The sequence below is a fragment of the Panthera leo genome, chromosome A1 (genome assembly GCF_018350215.1).
Source record: "Panthera leo isolate Ple1 chromosome A1, P.leo_Ple1_pat1.1, whole genome shotgun sequence".
NCBI lineage: Eukaryota > Metazoa > Chordata > Mammalia > Carnivora > Felidae > Panthera > Panthera leo.
In genome coordinates this window covers 19,102,990-19,128,312 of record NC_056679.1, presented here as the reverse complement: position 1 = coordinate 19,128,312, position 25,323 = coordinate 19,102,990, and the positions used below count along the sequence as shown (strand labels likewise).

The 25,323-nt window shown below is 42.0% G+C and overlaps 1 protein-coding gene across 2 annotated transcripts in view; it reads left to right on the top strand.

Annotated features, from left to right (window-relative positions):
* The first annotated feature begins 2,845 nt into the window (after positions 1 to 2,845).
* Positions 2,846 to 25,323, top strand: part of THSD1 (thrombospondin type 1 domain containing 1) — a 66,864-nt gene continuing 44,386 nt past the window's right edge. Inside the window, exons 1-4 of one of the 2 annotated variants that reach the window (XM_042907145.1) lie at positions 2,846 to 2,918; positions 5,773 to 5,924; positions 10,253 to 11,218; positions 22,585 to 22,743. In XM_042907145.1, the coding sequence (XP_042763079.1) occupies positions 5,867 to 5,924; positions 10,253 to 11,218; positions 22,585 to 22,743 (1,183 nt within the window). In that variant the 5' untranslated portion in view covers positions 2,846 to 2,918; positions 5,773 to 5,866. Of the gene's footprint in view, positions 2,919 to 4,776; positions 5,925 to 10,252; positions 11,219 to 22,584; positions 22,744 to 25,323 lie in introns of those variants that run through there. The other variant, XM_042907187.1, reaches the window with a different exon arrangement.

Below are 25,323 nucleotides of genomic sequence, written 5' to 3'. Positions count from 1 at the left end.
GGTGTGCCCCTTCCCATTCCTGGGGCATACTTCCTTTGACTCTGCAGACTTCCCTTTCTTAACTGTTTCCCCATTCACTTCTCCATCTCCACCCCAATTATCATACTGTGCTCATTCCTACCTGCTTTAGAAAAATCTGTTTTCAGGGGCGCCTGGGTGGCGCAGTCGGTTAAGCGTCCGACTTCAGCCAGGTCACGATCTCGCGGTCCGTGAGTTCGAGCACCGCGTCAGGCTCTGGGCTGATGGCTCGGAGCCTGGAGCCTGTTTCCGATTCTGTGTCTCCCTCTCTCTCTGCCCCTCCCCTGTTCATTCTCTGTCTCTCTCTGTCCCAAAAATAAATAAAAAAATTAAAAAAAAAAAAAAAGAAAAATCTGTTTTCAGTATATGACTCTATTTCTAAATTCCGTAATAGTTATTATCTGTCCTGTGTACATGACTATATTTTGTCTTGGAGCCATAAAAAAATAGAGGAATTGGGTTTCTTTAAAGTTCAAAGATTCAAGGGGCGCCTCGGTGGCTCAGTCGGTTAAACATCCGATTTCAGCTCAGGTCATATCTCACAGTTCATGAGTTCGAGCCCCGCATCGGGCTTTGTGCTGACAGCTCAGAGCCTGGAGCCTGCTTTGGATTCTGTGTCTCCCTCTCTCTCTGCTCTTCCCCCGCTCATGCTCTGTCTCTCTCTCCTTCAAAAATAAATAAGAACATTAAAAAAAAATAAAGCTCAAAGATTCATATAATTGAATCTTTTAAATCTTTTCTGGTTTAGGTCAGTGATTGTACATGGTAGGCTCCTAGTTAAGTATTAGCTGAATACTTGAATGATTTTTGGATTATGATGTGTCATGAATTTACTTGCAAACCTAAGTCTGTGTCCTTTACCATATGCCCAAGAGGTTTCTCAACCAGACTTGTCAGGACTCAGCCCGTCTGAGATACTGTGTCTTACATGACATGGGGCATATCCATGATGTGGGAAGCATGCCAGAAATCAGGTTAACACACGTGTAAGATCTTGTTATTACAGGTGAAAATTGGGTCATTTGTGTTCTTCCTTGAGTCCTGATAATCATGAGTCAGTTAAAGCTTTTCTCTCAGAGCATTATCTGAGGAAATAAAAGATCTCTCCATGTGTATAAAGGACACTGTTGAGATTGTGAATACGTTTTACACAATTTGCACAAAATTACTAGACCAGTCACTGACCCTGAAAGAGAATTAAAGGTACCTTGACAGCAGCTTGTTTTAATTAATCCCAGCAAGACCATATCACCGTTCTTTTGGAAGCTTTTTTTCCCTACACGCCTATGCCGCGTTCCTTTACCAAAAATTACACCCTTACATGTGCAACAAAGACAGAAACACAGTCTGGCAAGAATTCTGATTAAGACAAAAATGACCAAGCATCTCAATACAGCTGTTACTTAAAAAGTGTCCAAGTGCACTGATCCAGTCACTTGTACCTGGATTTAGGTCCTCCTAAATTCCAAGGGTGGATTTGTAGGGAGAGTGTGTGTCTGCAAGATTAATGCAGAGCAAGTTGCTTTCTATATATATATTCCACTTCGTCACCACACTACGTCAGTACACCTATGCCTTTTATGCTGGGGGAGAGGAGGGATTAAACGTTTGCCAAGGTTACTGAGGTAGGGCTGGAACGAAGCTTTCTGTAACTCCAAAGCCCACTCTTTATGTTGAGCTTTTACTTTCAAAAACGCCAAGGACTGTGGCATGTATTTGAAAAGAAATCCCGACTTGAGCTGATGAATGGATGTTGGACTAGATGATTCTGTCAGTGAAAGCTTGGATGGATTGAGTTGGTACTGATAGGATTAATTATTGGACAAGGTAAGTACTTAGCAAATTTGGTACCTCAGACAACCTCTGATAACTCTGATAAAGAATTGTGCTATCTTTTCAAAGATTAAGTGACGCATTCAAGCACCTGCAAATGCTGTATTTTTGTTTGAAAAATTGAGGTAAAATTTCAGTGAAATGCACAGATCTTAAGATGGACGCATTTTAACAAATGCGTAATAGATCATGTAACTCACACCCCAGCCAACAGAACATATCTGACATCCCCAAAGTTCCCTGGTGCCTCTTTCCAGTCACCTGCTCCCTAGAGGCCACCACTATGTTCTGATTTCTATTACCACACACTACTTTTGTCTGTAAAATGGTATATTTTGCGTAAAAGAAAAGCAAATGGGAAACTATTCACATTTTTTTTCCGTGTACTGAAAACCAAGCACAGCTGTTAAGGTGCAGCTCTATCCTCTAGCATTCTTTTCAAAAGACAACTTTAACACTTGAGAATTAAGAGTTTATTAAATGTCACTTTTTATGTTTTTAATTGAACCAACTCTGGCTCCTGAGAGAGAAAAATCGAAACTGAGATGCACTTGACCTGATTCTCTTTTGACAATCCCCAAGAACATTTGGGAAGCCAAAGTTTACTGCCCACCAGTTAGGCCACTTGGATGACCTACTTTTGTGGTCCCCCAGAAGAAAATGACACCGGGGGAGAAGTGACTGAATCGGAACGAGGGAAGACCGCGGCTCGCCCTTGGCCCCGGCCGTGGGCCGTGGGCCGTGGGCCGCGGGCGAGGGCGCGTCGGGGCTCTGCCCGGCTCCCCGAGGCTCCGCCGGCCGCGCGCGCTTGGGAGGATGCGCAGCCCAGAGCGGGCGGGGTTGACTTCGCCCGCTGCCCGGCCCCCCGCCCTCCGGTGCCGCCCTCCCTGCGCCGTCCGTCGGGGGCGGGCCTGGGCGGGGCAGCGGAGCCGAGCGCCAGCGGGCTCAGGCGGGCAGTCCCGGGACGCGGGATGCTGTGCGCGTTTCCTCGCGGCCCCTGAGGCCACCAGCCCGCCGCCCGCCTCGCTCGCCCCAGCTCTGGCCGCTGCGCCCGCCGGTCCCGAGAGGTAGGAAGACCCTGCTGCCCCCCAGCCCCCGTGGGCGCTGCTGCGCTGCCGGAGTCCCCGGCGGCTCCGGGGGGTGGGGGTGGGGGGTCGGGCAATACCCGTTGGACCCTGCCCGCCCCGCCCTCCCCGCCGGCTCGGAGCGCAGGTGGAGGTGCTGTTGCAGCTCCCTCCGCCGCTGGGTGCTCAGCCTCCGCCCCAGGGGATACTCTGTAGAAAGTGTCCGTCTGCGCGTCTCGGAGTCCCGGCTCTCTTGGCACAGGTGTTGGCGAGAGACCCGGGCTGGCTGCAGACTGGTGTTGAGTCCGGTGGGTTGGGACCCTTGAAAGATAGCGTCTTGGGGGTGCTCCGCGTTTCTGAACAAGTTTGCCTATTTCCAGAAAGAAATCTTTTCTGGGGTACACACTGTATGAGATTTCAGCATTTCAGAACGGTCCTCATCTTAATGGAGCTCTGTGCTGACAACTTGGGCAGGGCTAGATTTCCAGGCATGAACTTGACTTGCGGGCCCTTGGGAAACTGTAGATGTGGGGAGCGCACAGCCTCCTAGGGAAGCTGCGTCCAGTCCGTGGGACCAGGGCAGAGCCCGCTGCACTGAGTGTATAAATAATGCCTGTTTACACAGGCTGCTTTGGAACTAGGGATTTCCGGTTAATAAATATTATTAGATGGATGCACACGAGCGTGTGCCTGTTTGTCAGAAGGGATAGAGTCACTTTGCTTCTTTTTGTTTTCCCTTTAATTCTTTGATAAATCATTGGTCCTAGTAGAGTTTAGGTTAATTCCTTTTCTTTTTCCGCAGCAATGAAGACACCGTAGGAATCAATCTTAACTGGTTTCAGCAAAAACAGGGGATCTGAGCTTGGTGTGATGCCATTAGCCACTGAAAATATTCACTACTTCTCCCTACCCTCTAGCTGATGCATTTGGAATTTTTCTGTAAATGTTTATGTCTGAATGCTATATAGAAGTGTTTTTAAATGTGTGTAAAATAGACGTAAGTTTTTATTTTCTCAAAATGATTCTCAAGCCAAACGTTGTAAAAGTAGACAGTCTTGGTATTGGGAACAACATGTTGGAAGACAATAAGCAAACAAAGTAAAAAGAGAGAGAGGAAGGAAGGAATCTTATTTTTTTAAAAAAATGTGCTTTTTACCCAGCGTTCCATTCCATTGTGGGGTGCTCTCTTAAGGTCTTCAAATTAGTGAATGGGATAGTAAAACTTAAGCATTTATTTTCAAAAGCTTAAGAACATTTTAAAAATCCTTATGATTTTTAGGTAGGCTTATTTTTCCATTTCCATTCAGTTCTAAATACAGATTATCACACTATTCTGTGTTTTACTCATCATTTTTATAAGAAGGAAAATGTGTTACAATCACATCAGTTGCGATTAGGAGCTTCTTTAAAAAATGGTTATCATGGAAAATCAAGCAATTTGGGAGGAGCCCATTCAACTTTTGGGAGCCAGGGATCCTTGCCCCTCCTTACTGTGGTTACTTGAGTATCAGTAATTCAAAAGGAAGCGTTTTATTGCCTTAAGTGCCCAAACTTGCCTGGGGGATACGGTGATGTTCACCTGCTGTCTTCCACCCTGTTTCCCAGTCCAGGTTCAAGGAAAAGATTGGGTCAAATCTATGCCTAATTCCAGCAAAGTGGAATTTTCTTTTTATGTTGGGGAGGGGAGTGGCCCTTAATCATCTGCCTAATTACACTTCAAATCTCTGCTTCCCTTTGAGGAAGTACAGTGTTTCCTTTGTTCAACCAACTCCTACTGAAAGAAAGCTAGTAGAGACAAATCAGTACCCCCCCGCCGTTGATTTTTTTTTTTATTATTATTTCAACAGGCCTTTTAATTCCATTAATTTCTGTCTTTTCTGAAGAGATGTACATATATATTTGGAATATAGTATATTATTAAACTAGACTGTGGATAATGGGGAAATGTAAACATTAAGAAAAGACCTGGTTGATTATGCTTACTAGCCCATAGTTTAGTAGATTTCAATCGAAAAAAATTGACAAGGGCCCTGGATCTTATTCTACAGTCTAGTCTATTTATAGACTAGTCTATTTATAGACAAAGTAAGTGCCCCCTCCCACAAATCGTTCTGAAGCACAGGCCAGCAAGGTATTTCCTACCCTCCTAGGTGGTCTGGCAAGACTGCTGCATGAAATCATCTGCCTCCTGATGCATTACTGACAGCAACAAGTATTGGGAAACTGACAGAAGATGATAATTGTTATTTATTTGTTTTCTCTTGAGAGTACCCTAAACAATGGAAGTCAGTGTCACAGGGAGTTTACATTTAAATGCAACACTCTGAGTATCTTTTTAAAAGGCTTGATAGTTTTGATATAGCTCCTAGGCATTAAGAAATGAAGCAATCCAGATAACGTGCAGGAAAGACAGTGGTTGTAAGTCCATTTGTAGAAGCGAGCCCGGTCCATGCAGCACAGTGCAAAATGAAAATTCGGCAAAATTTTAGCAAATTGATTGGCGTGAAATGCCAAACAGATAAATAGGTGAAAGTGTGTTATCCAGACTGGCTCTTAACTTTGATGAAATTCAGCACATAAACTCTCCACTGAAGCACACGTTACAAAGATGAGAGACTTGGTGTTTTGCAAAAATAAGCTTGGTGTTGCACACACCTGAATGTGCTTAACAGGTGAGCTGTAATGGAACCAAAGGGACGTACAAGCACAAATCATTTCCCCGGGGAAAGTTAATGTCCTCCCTATTTTCAGTGGCACCCATGAAGTTTGACTTCTCAGAATGGTTTTGCCATTTCATGATTACTATTTTGTGAATCACGTTGAACAGAGGCATCATTTTTTGAGATTCTAATTTCAGGTGTTTTTGAAAAAAAAAAACAACACAAAAAAACACAGTTTGGATGTGAGAAAGGACATGAGGAGACCAAAGACCTGGGATTTTGCTGATCAGAATGAAACAAATGTTGAAAGACTTTTCAAATCTACTCTTGGTGGTACTTTGTGACTATGGTGAGTATTATTAAGTATACATCATGCTGTCAGTGTCAATGAAGAAACATAAACGTGGGGTTTATAAATGCATGGATGTTGATGACCCTGCATGAAGGAGGCAGGGCACGTCTATAGTGCAGTACCTTTTAAACTGGAATCCTTGCAACCCTGGGTTCTCTTAAGGTTCTATATATATTGATGCAAAATTCCCTTTAAATATATTTTGAAGCCTTTAAAAAGATAATTTAAAAAAAGGCATTTCATTTATTAATTTTTTGAAAAATTTTAATGTTTATTTATTTTTGAGAGAGACAGACAGATAGACAGACAGAGCATGCATGGGGATACAGGCAGAGAAAGAGAGAGACACAGAAACCGAAGCAGGCTACAGGCTCTGAGCTGTCAGCACAGAGCCTGATGTGGGGCTTGAACCCATGAACCTTGAGATCATAACCTGAGCCCCCCAAGTGCCCCTCATTTTCATTTAAGCAAACTGGAGACAAGCATGTTATGTTGAATTTTCTTTGACTGATGTCCTAGTAATTCAGTATTATACATTGAAACTCTCAGACACACATGAATGTGTGGTTGTTTGTTTGTTTGTTTGTTTGTTTTAAATTGGGATTCTCCGTTTGATTTCACTTTACAGGAGAGTTTTGCTGTTAAAATATCTTTGGAACCAGTCCAAATTTCAGTCCTTGCCAGTTGTTTGCCTTGGACAAGTTTCTTGTTGACATCACAGTGCTGTTGTGATGATAAAATAGAAAGGGAAAACACCTTGTCTGAGCCTAGAGTAGGTGATTACTGTTACTTTTCTTTATTCACTTTGTTTCAGCTGAAAATTGAGTTCGTTACTCAGAGAGTTTTATGCAACTACTGAACCTTAACAGATTCAACAATGTACTACTTTTCTTTTGATGATTTCCAAATATTTCATAGACATCTAAGCAGTTCATGGTATAAGAGTGGAAATTGTTTTCAAATTGAAGAAACATGATCCAAGGGATCATGGCTTGTGTGATATCAGTGACACATCCACATAACTGGACCAGAGTGTGGACTGTTCATTTTGTCCATTGAATCGCTTTCCTCAGCCTTTTCGTTTGAAGAAGTTTATTTAAACAAGAAGATGCTTGATTTGTTGAAAATGAGCCTGGGATTCAATTATCTTAATGTTATTCATCCCTACTTAAAATCCCTATCACTCCATGTGTAACAACAGCCTCATACAAAAAATTACAAACGTGTCCTTGGTTTCGTAATGATAAAGACATCAGAATTTTCCATTTGTACACAGTGTGCAAGGATGTTTGTCGTTGAGACTAAATATCTTACTGGAATATGAGAATAAAAGTTCAATGAGCATAAAATAAGAACATAGAAGTTGAGTGCACATGCTGCTAATGGAAAAGGAAGTATTTTCCTAGACCTGGGTTTTTTCCCTCTCCATTTGATATTGATCAAAATATACCATTAACAGTTGTTGTTTTTAATGCAACATGCTTATATTGAGACACCAATTACTTTAAATATAATAAAGGAATGGGGAGAGGCGATCTAAAAGAATGGAGAAAACCACACCGTGGTAGCCAGAATGTGGTACAATTCAATTGCAGTTTTCTAAATGAGGATGTATTCTTGTCTATGAAAATAAGAGTTCTATAGTAAAGCAAGTTCTCTCCTCAGTACACCTGCTCTCTGGGCTGCTGGAACCCATCAACTGTATCTTTTTTCTCCATTACTGACTGGGCCTGTGTGTCTTTTCAATTTATTGGATGCCCATCAAATCAGAGTCTTATTTGCCTGGTTGACAATCTCTATCATGTTTGTTAGTTATCCTAAGTTGTGTGTGGTCTCAATCTTAAAATGCATTAAAAACTGTCCTGCCCCATGAGATTCAAGTCAATCTGATCTTTGTTCTCAGTCGTAACTCCTTCCTCGGTCTTAACTGCTTCTCTTTAGCCACCTGTTTACAAATAGGTGCTGGGTGGCCTCTGAACCAGGCACAGCTGTGTCAGAATCAGCACCCTTCCTCAACTTTGACTTCTCTCCCTCCAAACGAGAGTATCTCTCAACTTCCGTTTTAACTGAAGGAAAAAGAAAAAAAGAAAAAAAAAACCTTCATTCTATTATGGTTTTCAAGCAAGTGTTGATCAAGCATTCCAGGTTATCCAAGTTTTATATATTTGATTTCGTCTCATCTCAAATAAGAAATGTGTAAAGCACTGAGCTGTTTAAAAAGGAAAAACAGGGGCATGTGGGGGGCTCAGTCGTTAAGCATCCGACTTTGATTCAGGTCCCGATCTCACGGCTCATGTTCGTGAGATGCGGTTTGAGACTCGCATCCAGTCTCTGTGCTGACAGCTCAGAGCCTGGAGCCTGCTTAGATTCTGTGTCTCCCTCTCTCCGTGCCAGTACCCTGCTCATGCTCCGTCTGTGTCTCGGTCTGTCTCTTTCACAAAAATAAATAAATAAACGTTCAAAAAAACACAAAAAACAAAAAAAACCTCTATGTGCCAATATATTCACGTACTGATTCTAATGATCATTAACCGAATACACGTCAGGGTGTATTTAAAGACCACCAGCCCAGATAACACTTAGATGGCCTTTGGACATATATGATATGTATGCCATGATATGTGTATATTATGTATGTATAAGAGAATCACAATAAGAATAATAAATTCATGCTCACACATGTTATTTTTCAAGCCAAAAGAACCCTGGAGTGCCTTAAATCTAGAATTGTTTCTTACCCTAGCCATGGGCCCGCTGATTGTTGCCCTGCCAAATGCTGTCTCCTTTGATACGTATTTGGATAGGATTCAAAATAGAAACAAGGATTCCTGTGTGTCTGTGTTTTTTCCACTCTTTACTTGAGCTGCTCTGATGGGTTTCTTTTTTAAAAAGATATGATTGATCTTAACTGAGTGATAGTTGTGGGCTAGCAGTCATCTATCACATCGAGGCTAGCAATGGTTACTGTGATGTCACTAAAATTGCCGAGAAGCCTGGCTATTTCATAAACATTCACTCTATCCCTTGGATGACCTGTGCAGAAGAAAGTGTCAGCAATTCTTATTCATCTAAAAATTTCTGCTTCATACGAACCAAGGGCACTGGTTCCTTTACTGGTAGAAATGCTTAAGTACTTGGCTTGAATATCAGAAAATAACTTGGAAGTATATTTATGTCTTCCATTTTAAGTCATCTACAGCCGTCTGTATTGCATCATGTAAATCAAGTTTTCTCACTTTACTGTTTATCCATTTCCCCCAAATACCTAGACACCAGACTATGATTTATCAAAACACAACACAACTCAACTGAGTGAATTTGAAGATCTAATTGGCTTTATGAAGCAATTCCTGAATCAGGCAGCGCCCCATCTAGCAAGTAGCGATGGTCCTAAAAGTTGCACAAAATGGAAGGTTTTTATGGGAAGGAGGGTGGGGCAAGAAGTTCTTAGCAAAAGAACAGAAGGGATTATTTTCAGGCCAAGATGTCTTTTTTACCGGGGGGGGGGGGGGGGGGGGGGGGGGGGGGGTGGAGTTGGGTGTCTTTAGCAGGTATTTTTTATCATGGAGATAACCTCTCTAGTGCAAGAAATTTCAGATTGACTGTGAAAAGATCTTATTCCCAGGTAGGTTGAAACTATGAAGTCTGGGTTTGCCGTCCTGGGGGGCAAATGTCTCCATGTAGGGCTTTTTTTTCCTCCCCTTTTCTTTTTAACAGATTAAAATGAGAAAAGTAAGGTATTGGATTTACATCTTGAGAATTATCAATTGTTACTCTCGCTTTATAGATTTTCATTGCAGACGTGTTGCTTTGTTGAATGTGGTGAATTCAGGGTATTTGTCTCTAATTCCTTGTTTTAAGCATAACCATGAAAGAGGATGAACGTGCAGAGCCACTTTAGAATGAAAACAGTGCAGGTGCCCAACTAACAGAATCCGCACTCAGCATCACTCACGCACCCTTTGGCTGAGTTTCACACTTCTCTTATGTTTATTTTTTATTTATTTATTTTTAATTTTTTTTTTTTTTAACGTTTATTTATTTTTGAGACAGAGAGAGACACAGCATGAACGGGGGAGGGGCAGAGAGAGAGGGAGACACAGAATCGGAAGCCAGCTCCAGGCTCTGAGCCATCAGCCCAGAGCCCGACGCGGGGCTCGAACTCGCGGACCTCGAGATCGTGACCTGAGCCGAAGTCGGACGCTCAACCGACTGAGCCACCCAGGCGCCCCTCTCTTATGTTTAAAGTGCTGCTTTCTTTGATGTCTCCAACAGTGCTGCTCAGAGATCCCTTTGTAAAACCAATTCTCACCATTTCATTTCAGTTCTTGCAGAAGCTGAATACCTCCTCTTGGGAAAGCCCGGCCATGTAGCACTAAGCAACAATACAGTATCGGTGGGTTTCCAGTATGTCAGTGGGGCTAATGGGACGCTGAGGAATGTATCTATCCTGTTGTTGGAGGCCAACACCAATCAGACCGTTACCACCAAATACCTCCTGACCAACCAGTCCCGGGGAACACTGGAGTTCGAATGCTTCTACTTCAAGGAGGCGGGGGACTACTGGTTCACCATGACTCCAGAAGCGGCAGACAACAGCACTCCAGTCCACCTGTGGGAGCAAAGTGCCTTTCTCAAGGTGGAATGGCCTGTCTTTCATGTTGACCTGAATAGGACATCCAGGGCAGCGGAAGGCACCTTCCAGGTGGGACTTTTTACCAGTCAACCACTGTGCTCATTCCCTGCGGACCAACCTGACATCTTGGTGGATGTCATCTTTACCAACAGTCTTCCCGAGGCAAGAACGAGTCCAGGACAGCCGCTGGAGATAAGAACCAGCAAGAGGACACAACTCTCTCAAGGTCAGTGGGTTGAGTTTGGCTGTGCACCCGTGGGGCCGGAAGCCTACGTCACTGTGGTGCTGAAGCTGCTCGGCCAAGACTCGGTCATTACCTCCACAGGACCCATTGACCTGGCCCAGAAATTTGGATACAAACTGGTGACGGTGCCGGAACTCACGTGTGAGTCGGCAGTGGAGGTGATGGTGCTGCCTCCCCCGTGCGTCTTCGTCCAGGGAGTGATCGGGGTCTTCAAGGAGGCCCCCAGACGCCCTGGGGAAGGGACCATTCGGCTGGCTGAAAACAGCCTGACCTTGGGAGAGAGGAGAACAGTATTCAACTGCACTTTATTTGACATGGGGAGGAATAAATACTGCTTTGACTTTGGCGTTTCAAGCAGAAGCCATTTTTCCACAAAGGAGAGGGAGTGCATGCTAATCCAGAGAAACATAGGTTCGTATTGAGATTTTGTTTTTAAGTTTATTTATTTATTTTGGGAGAGAGCACGTGCGCGCAAGGTGCGGAGGGGCGGGGGGGGGGGGGGGAGAGAGAGAGAGAGAGAGAGAGAGAGAGAGTGAGAGTTCCAAGCAGGCTCCGCACTGTCAGCACGGAGCCTGATGTGGGGCTTGAACTCACAAACCACAAGGTCATGACCTGAGCTGAAGTCCGTTGCTTAACCGAAAGGGCCGCCTAGGCCCCCGGGTTGGTATTGAGATTTCAAAAAATTTTTAATCAAACTGGTGCATTCATGCAGTCAAAATTATTATTTTGAATTTAGGTGAGCTGTACCATCGTTGTTATGGTTCCCTTCTCATAATGTCGCAAATGGCATTGTCCATCCTTATCTGAAAAACTAGGAGTAATGATAAGCAGACCCAGCTCCCTGCTTACCTCTCTAGGTCTCAGTTTCCCCACTAGTAAAACAGGGATAATAATGGTTTCTGCCTCAGAGTTGTGAGAATTCAGTGAAATACATGTGCACGGTTCTCCGCATTGTGCCTGGCATATAGGGACCAGGTGCTTCCAATAAACCTTAGCTGCTGTGCATTATAGTTAAAAAAGTTATATTATTACATCATATGGCAAATCCATGGCAGGGAAGAGCAGAATTCAAAGCTAAATCTCAAATTGTATGTAGTTAACTTCTGGCTTCCTCTAGCGGATCATGTCTCTTTACTGTTACATCTTTCATTCACAGGAATGAGTTTCTTTAGAAGTGAGATTTCAAAGCAAGATTTCCCAAAAGTTCAGATTCTAAATTCTTTGCATAATGCCCTACCTAATCACAAAGAAGTGGGGCTATTACCATTCCATCCATGCCCCATGCTCCTCTTTGCATTTCTTTTCCTTTTCCTGGGTGCAGGCCTGGTCTTGGCGAGAGAATCATCCGGCAGGGATTGTCCCGTTTGCTTACGTCTTCATCCCCGCTAAGCTCCATGCACCCTGACGGCCCAAGCGTCTGTCTGTCTTTGGAACCCCAAGTGTTTCTTGCTCCAAATTCACCCACTTTCTCTCCTTGGAAGCTCATTTCCTTTGACTTTGTCTGCACCCTGTGGTCACTTCTCTGCTTGCACTTACCTCTCTGTCCAGCCTAGATTCTATGGCCCGTTTCATCTCTCTCCTACCAATACCCGAAACTCCTGTGCCCTGTTATCCTTCTGATGCACGAATCCAGCTGCCTGCCCACTGCATGGAGGCTGGACGAGAAGGTCACACCCAGGAGACAGGGGCACTGTGAGTGGGTTGCACCTCCCTCCTCAGCCGGGCCCACCATGCTACCCTGGCCGGCGCTGCTCCCATTCTCTAGAACACCGCCCCCTCAGACCTCAACCCCTGCCCCATGGCTGACTCTCAGAGCTGAGTTTGTCTCCTGCCACACAGGGCAGCTGGCAGCCATCTGGTACGAGCCACCTCACCCTCCCACTAAAATATCTGTGCGCCTGCAGCCATCGGTCCTCCTTTGTCACCACCGTGGAAGAAGTGTCACTCCTCCAGTGCGAGGTCAACCTTGCCCTCTGCTGTGGACCCCAGTGTCTTTGCTCATATCAGGAATCCTCTGTTAATCCTGATCCCCTCTCCCTCTTCTGTCTCTAACTGTCCCTTGATGGGCTTCTCCCCAACAGTTTTGAAATATGCTTAATTCTCTTATCTAAAAATACAGCCAACACCACCCCTCATCCCTGGTTCTCCCCCACATAATACCGTCTTTCTCTCTCCTTCCTTTTGTAGCCCAGGTTCTTGAAAAAGTCACCTATACACTGCGGTGTATTTCCACACCTCACGTGCACTTTTCAGCCCACGTCTAAGCCACACTCCTCCCCTGAAAGTGCTCTCACTAAAGCAGCCAGTGGATGACTTCCAAGGTCCCAAAACCCAGGGGCGCTTTGCAACCTGTGTCTTCATTGACCTTGATTCCGTGACCTCACACTCGCCTCGCTTACCTCCCACCTGCCTGGCTGTTCCTTCATGGTCTCCTTCGCCTGCCAGTTCTACCACCTGGTCTCATCCATTAACCATTGGACTTCCTCGCCTTTTTTTTTTTTTTTTTAATGTTAATTTTTGAGAGAGAGACAGAGCGTGAGTGGGGGAGGGGCAGAGAGAGAGACACAGAATCCAAAGGAGGCTCCACTCTGAGCTGTCAGGAGAGAATCCGATGGGGGGCTCGAACTCACAAACCATGAGATCATGACCCGAGCCAAAGTCGGACACTTAACCGACTGAGCCACCCAGGTGCCCCTGGACTTCTGCGCCTTATACTATTTACACACCCACTAGGTGACTACCATCCTGATGCCAGTGACTCCAGACTGGCATCCCTCCCCTGCATCTAAGTGCTGCTGCACAGCTGTCACCCCTCACGGGTCTCCCATCTCTCTCAAAAGCCACATACCTAGAATTCGACTCATCATCTTACCCCCTAAACCTGCTCCTCGGTAAGGCCTCCGCCACCCCTTTCATTGTTCAGACCGGAAGCCCAGGAGTCTTCCTCTTCTCCTTCACCTCCTATAAGTAATAAATCACCAAGTCCTATGAGTTTTGTCTCCTCGGTGTCTGAATCTCTCCACGTCTTCCCAATTCTGCGGATACCACTTGGTTTAAACCTCTGTCATCCCTTAGCTAACCTATTGCAACAGATTCCTAATCGATTCCAGCTCCCTCCGCTGTCCACTTCGTTCTCTCACTGCAGCCAGAGAGATTATGTAAAACTCAGGTCTGCTGAGGTTGTTCCCCCGCTTAAAATCAAACTGTCAGTCACCTCACTGGATATGAGGATGAGAATCCGCAGGGCCCTCTGTGGCCGGGCTGCCCAACCCACAGTCACCATCCCTGGGTGGGAGCCTCCTCCCGCCTTCACCTGGTTGACGTTAACCTGTCTCCCAAGTCCTCACTTGGGTCACTCTTCCTTGACCCCAAACTTGCTAAATTCCCTTGCCGTAAGCTGGCACGGCATCCTTCATTCCTCTTTCATGGCATTGATCATTTCTGTCGTGGTTTGTTCAGTGTCTTTCTCCCCCGCCCTCAGCCTTATGCCCACCCTCACTCTCATGGGGGAAGCTCATTTGGTGGGAAAAGCCAACTTGCGCTGCCATGAAGCTATTTATGATATTTATTTGGCCCACTTAGTAGGCCTGGCACTTTAATAGCTGTTCAATACATGTTTTATTCAAGTGAAAATTGAATGCAAATGTGGCCGGTCCAGATATTAGCATAGAAAAATTATATTAAGCTAATTTAATCATTCAAGCTACACTTGCCTTTTCAAAAGAAGTTAAGAGAAAAAAAAGTCTAATTGAATTTAGTGGAAACAAACCAAGGGATATAAAGACATTTGAGCCATTTGATCAGAAACACTGGGAGCAGGAGGTCTACCTTGTGGTTCTCCCAGCTGTTGGGGTTCCCGCTGATTCTTCTGCTCGTTTAAAGACTGAGTTTTCCCCACAGCAGCAGGGAGAAGACACTGGAGAGGGGCGGAAGGAAGGAGTGGTTCTCTGAGGTTCCAGCCTGAGGGTGGCGAAGGGCTCCCTATGGGGCTGCAGCAACCAGACACAACTGGCCACCAGGGCTGGACGCAACACCTGGAGGGACTAATGCTCCTGGAGACTCCAGGAGTGTGGCTCTGACTCCGGCTAATCACTGACATTTATGCTAGTAATGGGGACCTCAGTGCCTTCTCTGGTTTTAGTATAAAAAATGTATGACTGAATCGAGTTCTCTTCTTTTCATTTTCCACTTAAATTGGCAGCTGACTTTTTTTTTTTTTTGGTAAATAGTATCATTTAGGGACCCCATTGAACCCACCATGACTTGTGTGAGCTGCTGCCTCCACTGAATTTCTTACTAGTTCCTTTGGACAATGGAGTAATGTGTTTGACATGTTTGTCTCTTTTTCCAAATATATCTTCAGACCTGAAGATAGTAAGTAAATAACAGTTTACAGGAAATGCAAAATAGATGTGCTGCATTTAAACCAAAAATTATTTATGATCTTCATTAATCCTACTTGGTGTGAATGTTCATATTTTTCTCTGCAGAAATGTTAATGTGTTTGGCTATGGGATGCTGCCTGAGATCCTGGTAGGGGAGTGTTAGTAATCTTGGCATAGCACTGTAATAACTTACAAAAATAAGTTGAGAAATCCTAAATTCTGAGCACATCTGCCCAACATCCCGTTTCAGACGGGAGTATATAAATTTAGGGTAAAAGTTGATAATGAATGATAGAGGATATGAAGTCATAGTCACATAATTTTTTTTAACTTAGGTTTTTTTTTTTGGTAAATAAAAAGTGTATATATTTATAGTTTCCTTGATAATTTAATTTTTAGGCCATCTTCTTGTTTCTGTGATTAAATGGTATGGTTTTTCTTTCATAATGACTGAACAAGAGCTTTTTACCAAGGACAGAACTATCAACCCTGTCAGTTCCTTCCTGTTTGCACGTTGTGCATTATCTTTAATTCTCCGCCAGAATCTTTTTTAAGCTACTTGTCCACTTTGGGAGTTAGTTTACCTAAAGCTAGAAAATACAGTTGTAAAAATTCATGTAAGTAGACCCCTAGATGCTGCACTACTCCATATTCTTTGAAAGTGAATGATTATGTAAATCCTTCCAAGAATAAACTCTTCTTTTGGGATTCCTTAGGAATATCCTGTAGGATATCTGACATCCTGTGTGCGATCATCTGACATAATAAAGCTAATGTTTATATAGTGATTACTTTGTAACCAGGCACTGTTCTGAGTGATTTATAAATATTAACCTGTTTAATCTTCATAACAACCCTATTAGTTAGGCTTATAATTTTGTCAGTTTTATAGGTGAAGAAATAGAAGCCCCAAATAAGTAACTTGCCTGAGCTCAATTGGTGGTTAAGTGGCTTAACCACTACTGATGGTTGACTGGCTTTTACCCTTATTCTTCACTGCCTCCCATATAATCAACTGTCAATTCATGTATTAAATAATGTAAAATGTTTAAATTGAAAAAAGTTATACTATTTTCTCATCTCACTGGCTTGTCTTGTGCTGTCCACCCCTCTTGAAACACACATAACCCACTTTGGAACCCACAAGCATGATTTGGCCGATATAAATGAGCCTTGTTCTGTGCACAGAAAGTCTGACCTGCTTATCCAGGTGCCTTTGCTCCACTGTTGCTTTTAGTTACTCTTGTCTAGAGAACTTTCTTTTCTTTCTTTCTTTCTTTTTTTTTTTTAAAGCTAATGTCTTTTTTTTTTAATGTTTATTTTTTAAATTTATTAAAGAGAGAGAGCACAAGTGGGAGAGGGGCAGAGAAAGAGGGAGAAAGAAAATCCCAAGAAGGCTTTGCACTGTCATCGCAGAGCCTGATGTGAGCCCATTGTGGGGCTTGAGCCCACAAACTGTGAGATCATGACCTGAGCTGAAACCAAGAGTCAGATGCTCAACTGACTGAGCCACCCAGGCGCCCCTAAAGAACTTTTTTTAGAAGCGTGTTTTGTTTGGTTGCTTTAGTTTCTTGAGCAAAATGTCTTCCAGTTGTGAATGTTTCATGGGCTATATTCTTTCAGATAGTCTTGAGGGGTGGAAACAAATTTCCCTTTTCCTATTCCAGACAAATTTGGCTCATTCAGAATTAATATCCTCTATAGTAGCCTGAAAGGTATTTATGCTGGCCAAACAGGTTTGTTATGTAGTGTGAGTGCATGTATGGACATCTAACCAGGACAAAACAAAACAGCTTTCATTCATGAAAAGTATTTGAAATATTGATCATCTTGCTCTTTATTTCTAAAACACGAACTACATTTATCTAATGACGTTTCATTTAGCCTGGTATTTCCCTCAAAGTTATTGGTAGAAATCTTCAGGGAACAGACAGAATTACTTAAAGCATTAAAAATGTTTGCCTGATTAAATTTGTTAATTGCTTTGATTGATTTCCTATGTTCCTGTTTGATTAATGTGGCTTAAAATTAAAGGACATAAGATGTAGCCTAAATGTTTACTTTTTATTGTTGATTGTCCTACAAACCATGATTTTACTTCCAAGGGAAAAAGATACAACATTTCAAAATGAAAATTGTTTTTATATAATTTATTGTCAAATTGGTTTCCATACAGCACCCAGTGCTCATCCCAACAAGTGCCTTCCTCAATGCCCATCACCCACTTTCCCCTCTCCCCCACCCCCATCATCCCTCAGTTCTCAGTATCCAAGAGTCTCTTGTGGTTTACCTCCCTCCCTCTCTTGTGGTTTGCCTTTTTTTTTTCCCCTCTTCCCCTCCCCCATGGTCTTCCGCTAAGTTTCTCAAGATCCACAGATGAGTGAAATGAAAACACATGGTATTTGTCTTTCTCTGTCTGGCTTATTTCACTTAACATAATACCCTCCAGTTCCATCCATGTTGCTGCAAATGGCCAGATTTCATTCTTTCTCATTGCCAAGTAGTATTCCATTGTATATATAAACCACATGTTCTTTATCCATTTGTCAGTTGATGGGCAGACATTTAGGCTCTTTCCATAATTTGGCTATTGTTGAAAATGCTTCTATAAACATGAAATTTTTGACGTTAATATTCATGCTTTTATTAAAACTTTGATTTTTTTTTTCCTGGCCACTACTAGTGGAATTTTTGTTTTTAGTTTGACAAATAACTTTATATATTAAATAAATTATATTTATGTAAAGTAAATGAGAGTTTACAAAAAGATTATTAGCATTTGTAATTCTACCTTTTGTGGTCTTAAATATGAGCAGAAGAGAAGGATAAACTATGCACTGACTTAATTTTCAGTTTAGATTTCTCAGTAGTGGAATTCCCAGTTGATTTTTCAAAAATAAATCACCATACTTTCATTCAAAGAGAGTTTAATATGAGAGTCCCAAGGCTTTGCAGGCACGAGGGGCTTAGTGTCTGAATAGCTCTGTAGCTTAAGGACAAAGCTGGCTTATTGTTCTTCCATTTGCGGAGCTGCAGTGTAATCTAGAGACACAGAACCAATATTGTGTTCAGTTGGACCTCTGGATGGAACATAATTACCACACCTCAGTTGATGTTGGTCCAGGATCGTGGTTTGTAATGCTCCCACTCTTGTGAAAATCCCAGAGACTTTTAATTGCTTTAAAGAGCTCATACTCCATGACTCATTTCAAAGATTGCACCACTTGGATTACCTGAGAATGTATCTGCCCTATGTGTTCTTATGTTTTCCTAGTGCTTTATATACCTGTGACTGTATTGAACTTTTGTCCATAAATGATGAAGAAAGACTTTTAGGCAGCGGGTGTTTTGGTGCCCAGGGTTGGTATGACCTGGGTCTTGAGGTTGGATGGGTACTGATAGAGAAGGGTCTTAGAACAATTTTTTTTTTGTAGGAGACTACTTAATTATTCTATCTGGCAGTGATTACATATATGCTTGGAAGAGATGCTTGCATGTGCCAGTCATTAAACTGTTCTGGGAATATTTGGTATGAATTTGAAGCTCTGGTGGTAGGTGCACCCCCATTTAAGATTGTTAAGACTCCTTTCTAGATTAACCCTTTTATCATTATGTAATAATGTCCCTCTTATTCCTGGTAGTATCCCTTGTTCTGCAGTCTACCTTGTCTGATGCTAATATCGTTACTCCAGTTTTCTGTTAAGGAATGTTCATGGGTTTAACTTCTCCCAACTGTTAATATTTAACCTATTTATGTATTTAATCTTTAAAGTAAGTTTTTTAGTGAAAAAATTTTTAACTGAGTATAGTTGACACACAATGTTACTTAGTTTCAGGTGTACAACATACATAGTGATTCAACTTCTCTACATGTTATGCTTAGCTCAACACAAGTGTGACTACCATTTGTCACCATATGATGCTATTACAATGTCTTTGACTATTTTCTCTGTGTTGTGCCTTTTATTCCTATGACTTACTCATTTCTTCACTGGAAGCCTGTATTTCTCACTTCCCTTCATCCATTTTTCCCATCTCATCACCCCCTTCCTTCTGGCAACCATCAGGTTGTTTCTGTATTTATACATCTAGTTCTGCTTTTTGTTTGTTTATTCATTTGTTTTTTAGATTCCACATATGAGTGAAATCATATACTGTTTATTTTTCCCAGTCTGACTTATTTCACTTAGCATGATGCCCTATAGGTCCATCCATATTGGTGCAAATGGCAAGATCTCATCCTTTTTTGTGGATGAGTATTATTCCAGTGTGTGTGTGTATGTGTGTGTGTGTGTGTGTGTGTGTGTGTGTGTGTGTACCTACCTTACATCTTTTTTATCCATTCATCTATCAGTGGACACTTTGGTTACTTCCATATCTTGGGTATTGTAAATAATGCTGCAGTAAATATTGGAATGCATATATCTTTTTGAATTAGTGTTTTAAGTGAGTTTCTTTTAAGTAACATATAGTTAGGTCATGCTTTTTTACCCAATCTCACAATCTCTATCTTTTAAGAGGTGTGTTTAGATTATTTATATTTAGTGTAACCATTATATGGTTAGATTAACATCTGTCATCTTGGTAGTTTTCTGTTTCTTCTGTTCTTTGTTTCTTTTTCCTCATTTCTGCCTTCTTTTGTGTTAATTGAATATTTTTTATGAGTTAGTTTAACCACACTGTTGGTTTATTGTTTATACCTTAAAATGTTTTTTTGTGGTTGTCCTGGAGTTTACAATATATATCTTTAATTATTCTTGGTCTACCTTTGAGTAATAATGTTTTGCTTCACATGTAGTGTAAGGACCTTATTAATAGTACACTCCCAATTCATTACTCCCATTCTTTGTGTGATTATTGTCATACATTTTACTTTATATATGCTCTGAATACTATTATTCTTTAGCAGTTATAGTTTAGAGCATTTAAAAATAAGAAAAAATGAGTTTTATTTTTACCTTTATAAAAGCCATTTCCAGCACTTTTCAGTTTTTTGTACAGACACAATTTTTTTCTGGTATCCTATTCCTTCTGCCTGAAGGATTTTCTATTAACATTTCTTGTAGTGAGGGTCTGCTGGTAATTAATTTTATTGATTTTTGTTTGTCTAAATCTTTATTTCTCCTTAATTTTTGGAAGAATTTGGGATTGGTCTTTTTTTTTCTTTCATTACTTTAGAGATACTACTCCACTATCCTTGGATTACACGACAAGAAGTCTGCTGTATTTCTCATCTTTATTCTTCCATATACAATGTGTTTGCTCCTTCCACCTTCCCTCCTCCTCCCACAGCCTTAAAAGTTTTTTTTTTGTTTGTTTGTTTTTATCAGTTTAAATATAGTGTGTCTAACTTCTTTTAGTTTATTTGCTTTTTTGTATTTATTCTGCCTGATGTTTTCTGAGCATCTTGGATAGAGCTTAGTATATCTCATTAATTTTGGAAAATTCTTGGTCATTATTTGATTCTCTTTTTCTCTTCTGGGATTCTAATAACATGAGCAAGAGATTATTTGATATTGTCCCCCAGATCTTGGATATTCCATTCTGTTTTATTCACTCTCTCTTTTTATTTTTTTAATTTAATTTTTTTATTTTTTAAAAATGTTTTATTTTCAAGAGAGACAGAGACAGAGCGCAAGCAGGGGCGGGCAGAGACAGAGGGAGACGCAGAATCTGAAGCAGGCTGAGCATGTCTGCACACAGCCCGACATGGGGCTCAAACCCACGAACCATGAGATCATGACCTGAGCCAAGGTCAGACACTCAAGCAACTGAGCCACCCGGGCACCCCCACTCTCTCTTTTTAATCTTTGTGTCTCAGTTTGAGTGATTTCTATTGACCTATATTAAATTTACTGTTTCTTTCCTCGGTAAGTCTACTTATGAGCATTCTAGAAGGCATTCTTCATCTTTGTTCTGTGTTTTTCATTTCTAGCATTCCATTCACCTCTTCTTAGTTTATAACTCTCTAATGAAAATTTTTATCTATTCATCTTGTTTACCTTTCCACTAAAGTCTTTCATGTTAATCATAGTATTTTAACTTCTCTCTGATAGTTCTAATACCCGGATCACATTTGGGTCTGGTTCTCTTGATTATTCTATTTATTGGTAGTTTTTTTCTTGCTGTTTGTATGTCTCATAATTTTTGGTTGAAAGTTGCACATCTTATTTAGAACTGTAGACAACAATAAATAGTACTTATGTGGGGAAATGGGCATACTCTATTTTTACTAGTCCATTAGTGTGGGGATTGGGTCAGTGCACTAAGGAATTAAGCTGTGTTTGGGTTTGTGCTGTTGCTATGGCCACCCTCAGTACATGATAGAGTTCATCAGAATTTTCTAATGTTACTTTGCAGTTAGGGTAGGAGTTGGCTTGCCAGGCTTCTCCACCCTCAGCTTTAGGCTTGAGCCTGCACACAAGAGAGGTTGTCATCTGTCGCTCTTGCCCCTGCACTAGCAGTGGGTTGTTATTAGTGATACTTGGAAATTGCTAGCATGGTGCAGGGTAGGGTTTGGGTGATGGGAGCTGGAGAGCTTTTTCTTGTTCCATTTCATCCTTAGTCTTAGATAAATGCTGTGCCCCTGAGTCTCAGGGATGGGGCCTTCTTGATCTTGCCTCTCTTCAGTGGTGGAAGCTCTCTAATAGTCTGGACTCAGTATATTTTCTGCTCCTCTTCAGGGGTGAAGGATTTCCTTCTTTTTGCATTCCTTAGCAGCATTGTGTCTCACCTGGTGCCCTTAAAGTGACAGGGCTGCTGCTTTCCCCCCAGTGGTTGAGGCTTTTGTTGGTAGAGCAGATGGGGAGGAGAATCCACATGAGGTTTGTCTTTCCCACAGTGCCACTCCTTCTATCCTCAGGCCTGAACTAAAAGGAAGGTCCTCTCTGGCCTTGCACTTACCCTCAGTCCTTCTTGTGAGCATTTGATGAGATCCACGAAGAACCTGCAAGTGGGTACAAATGCCCATTGGATATGTGGCTCCCAGGGATTCTATATTCTCATGCTAGCCCACACTAGGCTTCTAGCAGTTCATATGTTTTCAGATGACTTCTTTTCACTAGCTTTTATGAGGCCTGGTATCTATCTCAGGAAGCAAGGTTTGCATCCTGTCTTGCCTTAGAGGAGGCTGTGTTTTCTTCAGGCCATTTGGTTGTCCTGTGACCTTTGCTCTCTGATGAGTTCCAAAAAGGTTAATATTTTGTAAATTATACAGCTTTCCTTTGTTTTAAGGGTGGTTACACACCCTTTCCAGCTTTCCGCGTCTTTGGGAATATTTTCATTTACTGACTTTTCAAGGCCTGAGATTTGAGTTTGCTGCTTCATTTGGGTACAGTTAAATTCTGATTCTCAAATGAACTAGCATTAAAAGCATGGCTAATGTCCTTGCAGAAACTTGGGGACTGTGGCAGCCGTGGAGCCAGTGTAGTGCCACGTGTGGGGATGGTGTCAGAGAGCGACGCCGCGTGTGCCTGACTTCCTTCCCCTCCAGACCTGGCTGCCCTGGAATGTCCTCGGAGACCTCCCTGTGTTCCCTGGAGGAGTGTGCTGGTAGGTATGCTTCTTTCTTCGGGAATCTCTCCACAGAGGGACTGTTGAATCTAGACCTGCCTGAAAATCACCAACCTGAGTTCAGAGGTGGACTCATTGACACTCTGTTATTGCTGCTGGCTTTACTAAGGTTATGCTCAGTAGTTTTTCTATGACTGGGAGTAGCTGGCCAGTGAGATGGCGGGGGATTTCACACTATGGAAGACAGGGAAATGACAAGGAAATCATTTTTAAAAATACAAAAATAGGAGGGATGATCTTTTCTTCCCGAGATATTTTTGGTTGTGCTTTTGTTTTCTTATTTATCCTTTACTGCTTCCTGCTAAAATTGTGGAAGAACATGTAAAAAATGCTTTTTCTCATCATCTCAGAGAAGCTCGAGGGGACCATATAGACGGTTATTTGTCAAAATGGGTCAAGTCACCCTGTCTTATCCCTGAATGGCCTTACATTTCCTCTTTATTACCCCTATTCAGGAGGAGAAGGTGGGGAGATTTCTTCTTGTCATCATCTAGAGACTGGCCTTTCTGTCATCCTCTCAGCATCTTGAAGGCACTCGTGGGTGTTCAGTGAGTTTTGATATGAATGGTTTATAGATGTAATGCTGACAAGCTCGGTTAGGTGTGCTTCAGCTTATGGAGTTGGATTCCATTCGTTTGCTACAGGTTACAGTAATACTAATCCTTGTTCTTTCCACACACCATCTCACCTACTGATCTACAAACAGCCCCCCACATTTAATTTGACAGCCTTTGCTTTGGTCCTGACCCTTAGATAAAGTCCTTCTGTCAAGTCCTGACTTCTTCCACTCTCCAATTCCAGGTTAGAAAACCATCCCTAGTTCTTTGTCCCTTAAGATCTGGGGGAGTTAGATTTTTTTCTGTGTTTGGATCTCAGAGCATCTTTAAGCAAAAACCACAGGCACGTGGCAACACCTTGGCCAGTGTCCCCCACATGTGATCTTACAAATTCATTTTTGCTGTCTCATTTTTCCAGCCAGACTTGTTCCCTTTATTCCAGCATCCTGAGGATGTTCTTTCTTCTGATTTCCCTCAGACTTAAGCTCTTCTGCTAGCCCTTAGCCTGCCCCTCTTCTTTCATAAGCCCTTGACCCCACTCTGAATCTGTTCTATCTCGAGTTATATTTTGTATAATTTTCTAGGCTCTATTCTCTGTCTACTCTTTCTTTATAAGCCCCCTTCACTTTCACAGCTCCTTTCTTGGGTATGAGTACCTTCAAATATATCTGTTCCTCTCAATTCTGGGATGGCATGTTGTGTTAAGATATTCTATCTAGAGTTCCATAATGAAGGAATAAATGAGTGAATGAATGGATGAACTCAATTGAATTTAAAATCAATTGTCACTGGCTTCTGTACCTTAGAAGCGACAAGATATAAATGGTTTGTTGACCATTTGCTATGTGCCAGCACTTTAAATACATTATCACACTTAATTGGGACTCTGTAGCATAGAGAGGATAACTGACCTGCCCAAGACCATAAAGCTAGAAAGCAGAGGATTAGATCTGACCCTTCTAAGCTACCTATCTTGAATAACTTGCCTTTCTGCACCGGCCAGTCTAGCTTTCTGGAAGCATCAACAACCTGGAATTAGCAATTAATTTTGAGGATATATGGAATTATTTCATGTTCTTTTGTCTTAACTCTTTAATATTGGGTGGGAACTAGAAATTTGTACTAGATTTTTGGAAAATTTGGGAACTAGAAATTATAAATTAGCAAAAAGGTCCTCAGATACATGCTTATGTGGATAAAGATGATAATTTCTTCCAAGTGTTCATCTTCGTATTCAGTCTATTTCACACTCCTTGGAAATGTAAAGATCTGTTCGTAGGCTGCTTAGCATCTGGAAATCTTCACTTCAAGTGAAAGAGGGAAGTAGATGAGGCAGAGAGGGGTGAGGTCAGCAGCTCTTGGGCTTTTCTCCAGCCATGGTTTTGAAGGGAGCCAGCACAGTCAAAGATAACAGCTAAATAAAGCGACCATGATGTGCAATTGAATTGCTGCTCCCCATGGAGGTAAGCAGCCACTGTACTTGAATGAAGTGATGTCAGGAAACAAGTCTTTCATCATTCAGCCAGGTTCACTTGGTTAAGAGTTTAGTTTTATTTGGCTTTGAAGGATGTTTTTTTGTCAAGTTCTATGTTAATCTGACCATCTCGTTCAAACTTGAGAATGGGAGGATCCACTGCCATATGTCCACATTCTGTCAGGTGGGATATTGATCATTTTGCTATTACCTTTTTAATAATGAATTAATCTAACATTTATTGGATACCAGCTATGTGTAAGTTACTATGACTGGGGTTGGGAATATAGTAAAATCTTAGATTGCGAGTAACTCGTCTACGAGTGTTCCACAAGACGAGCAAACATTTCTAATAAATTTTAACTTGATAAACAAGCAATGTCTTGCAGTACGAGTAGTACATGATGCCAAATGCCACATGATCACAATTGAGCCAATGGTTCTTGAAATTTGCTTTGATATACAAGTGCCTTGGATTACCAGCATGTTTCTGGAATGAATTATGCTCGCAAACCAAGGTTTTACTGT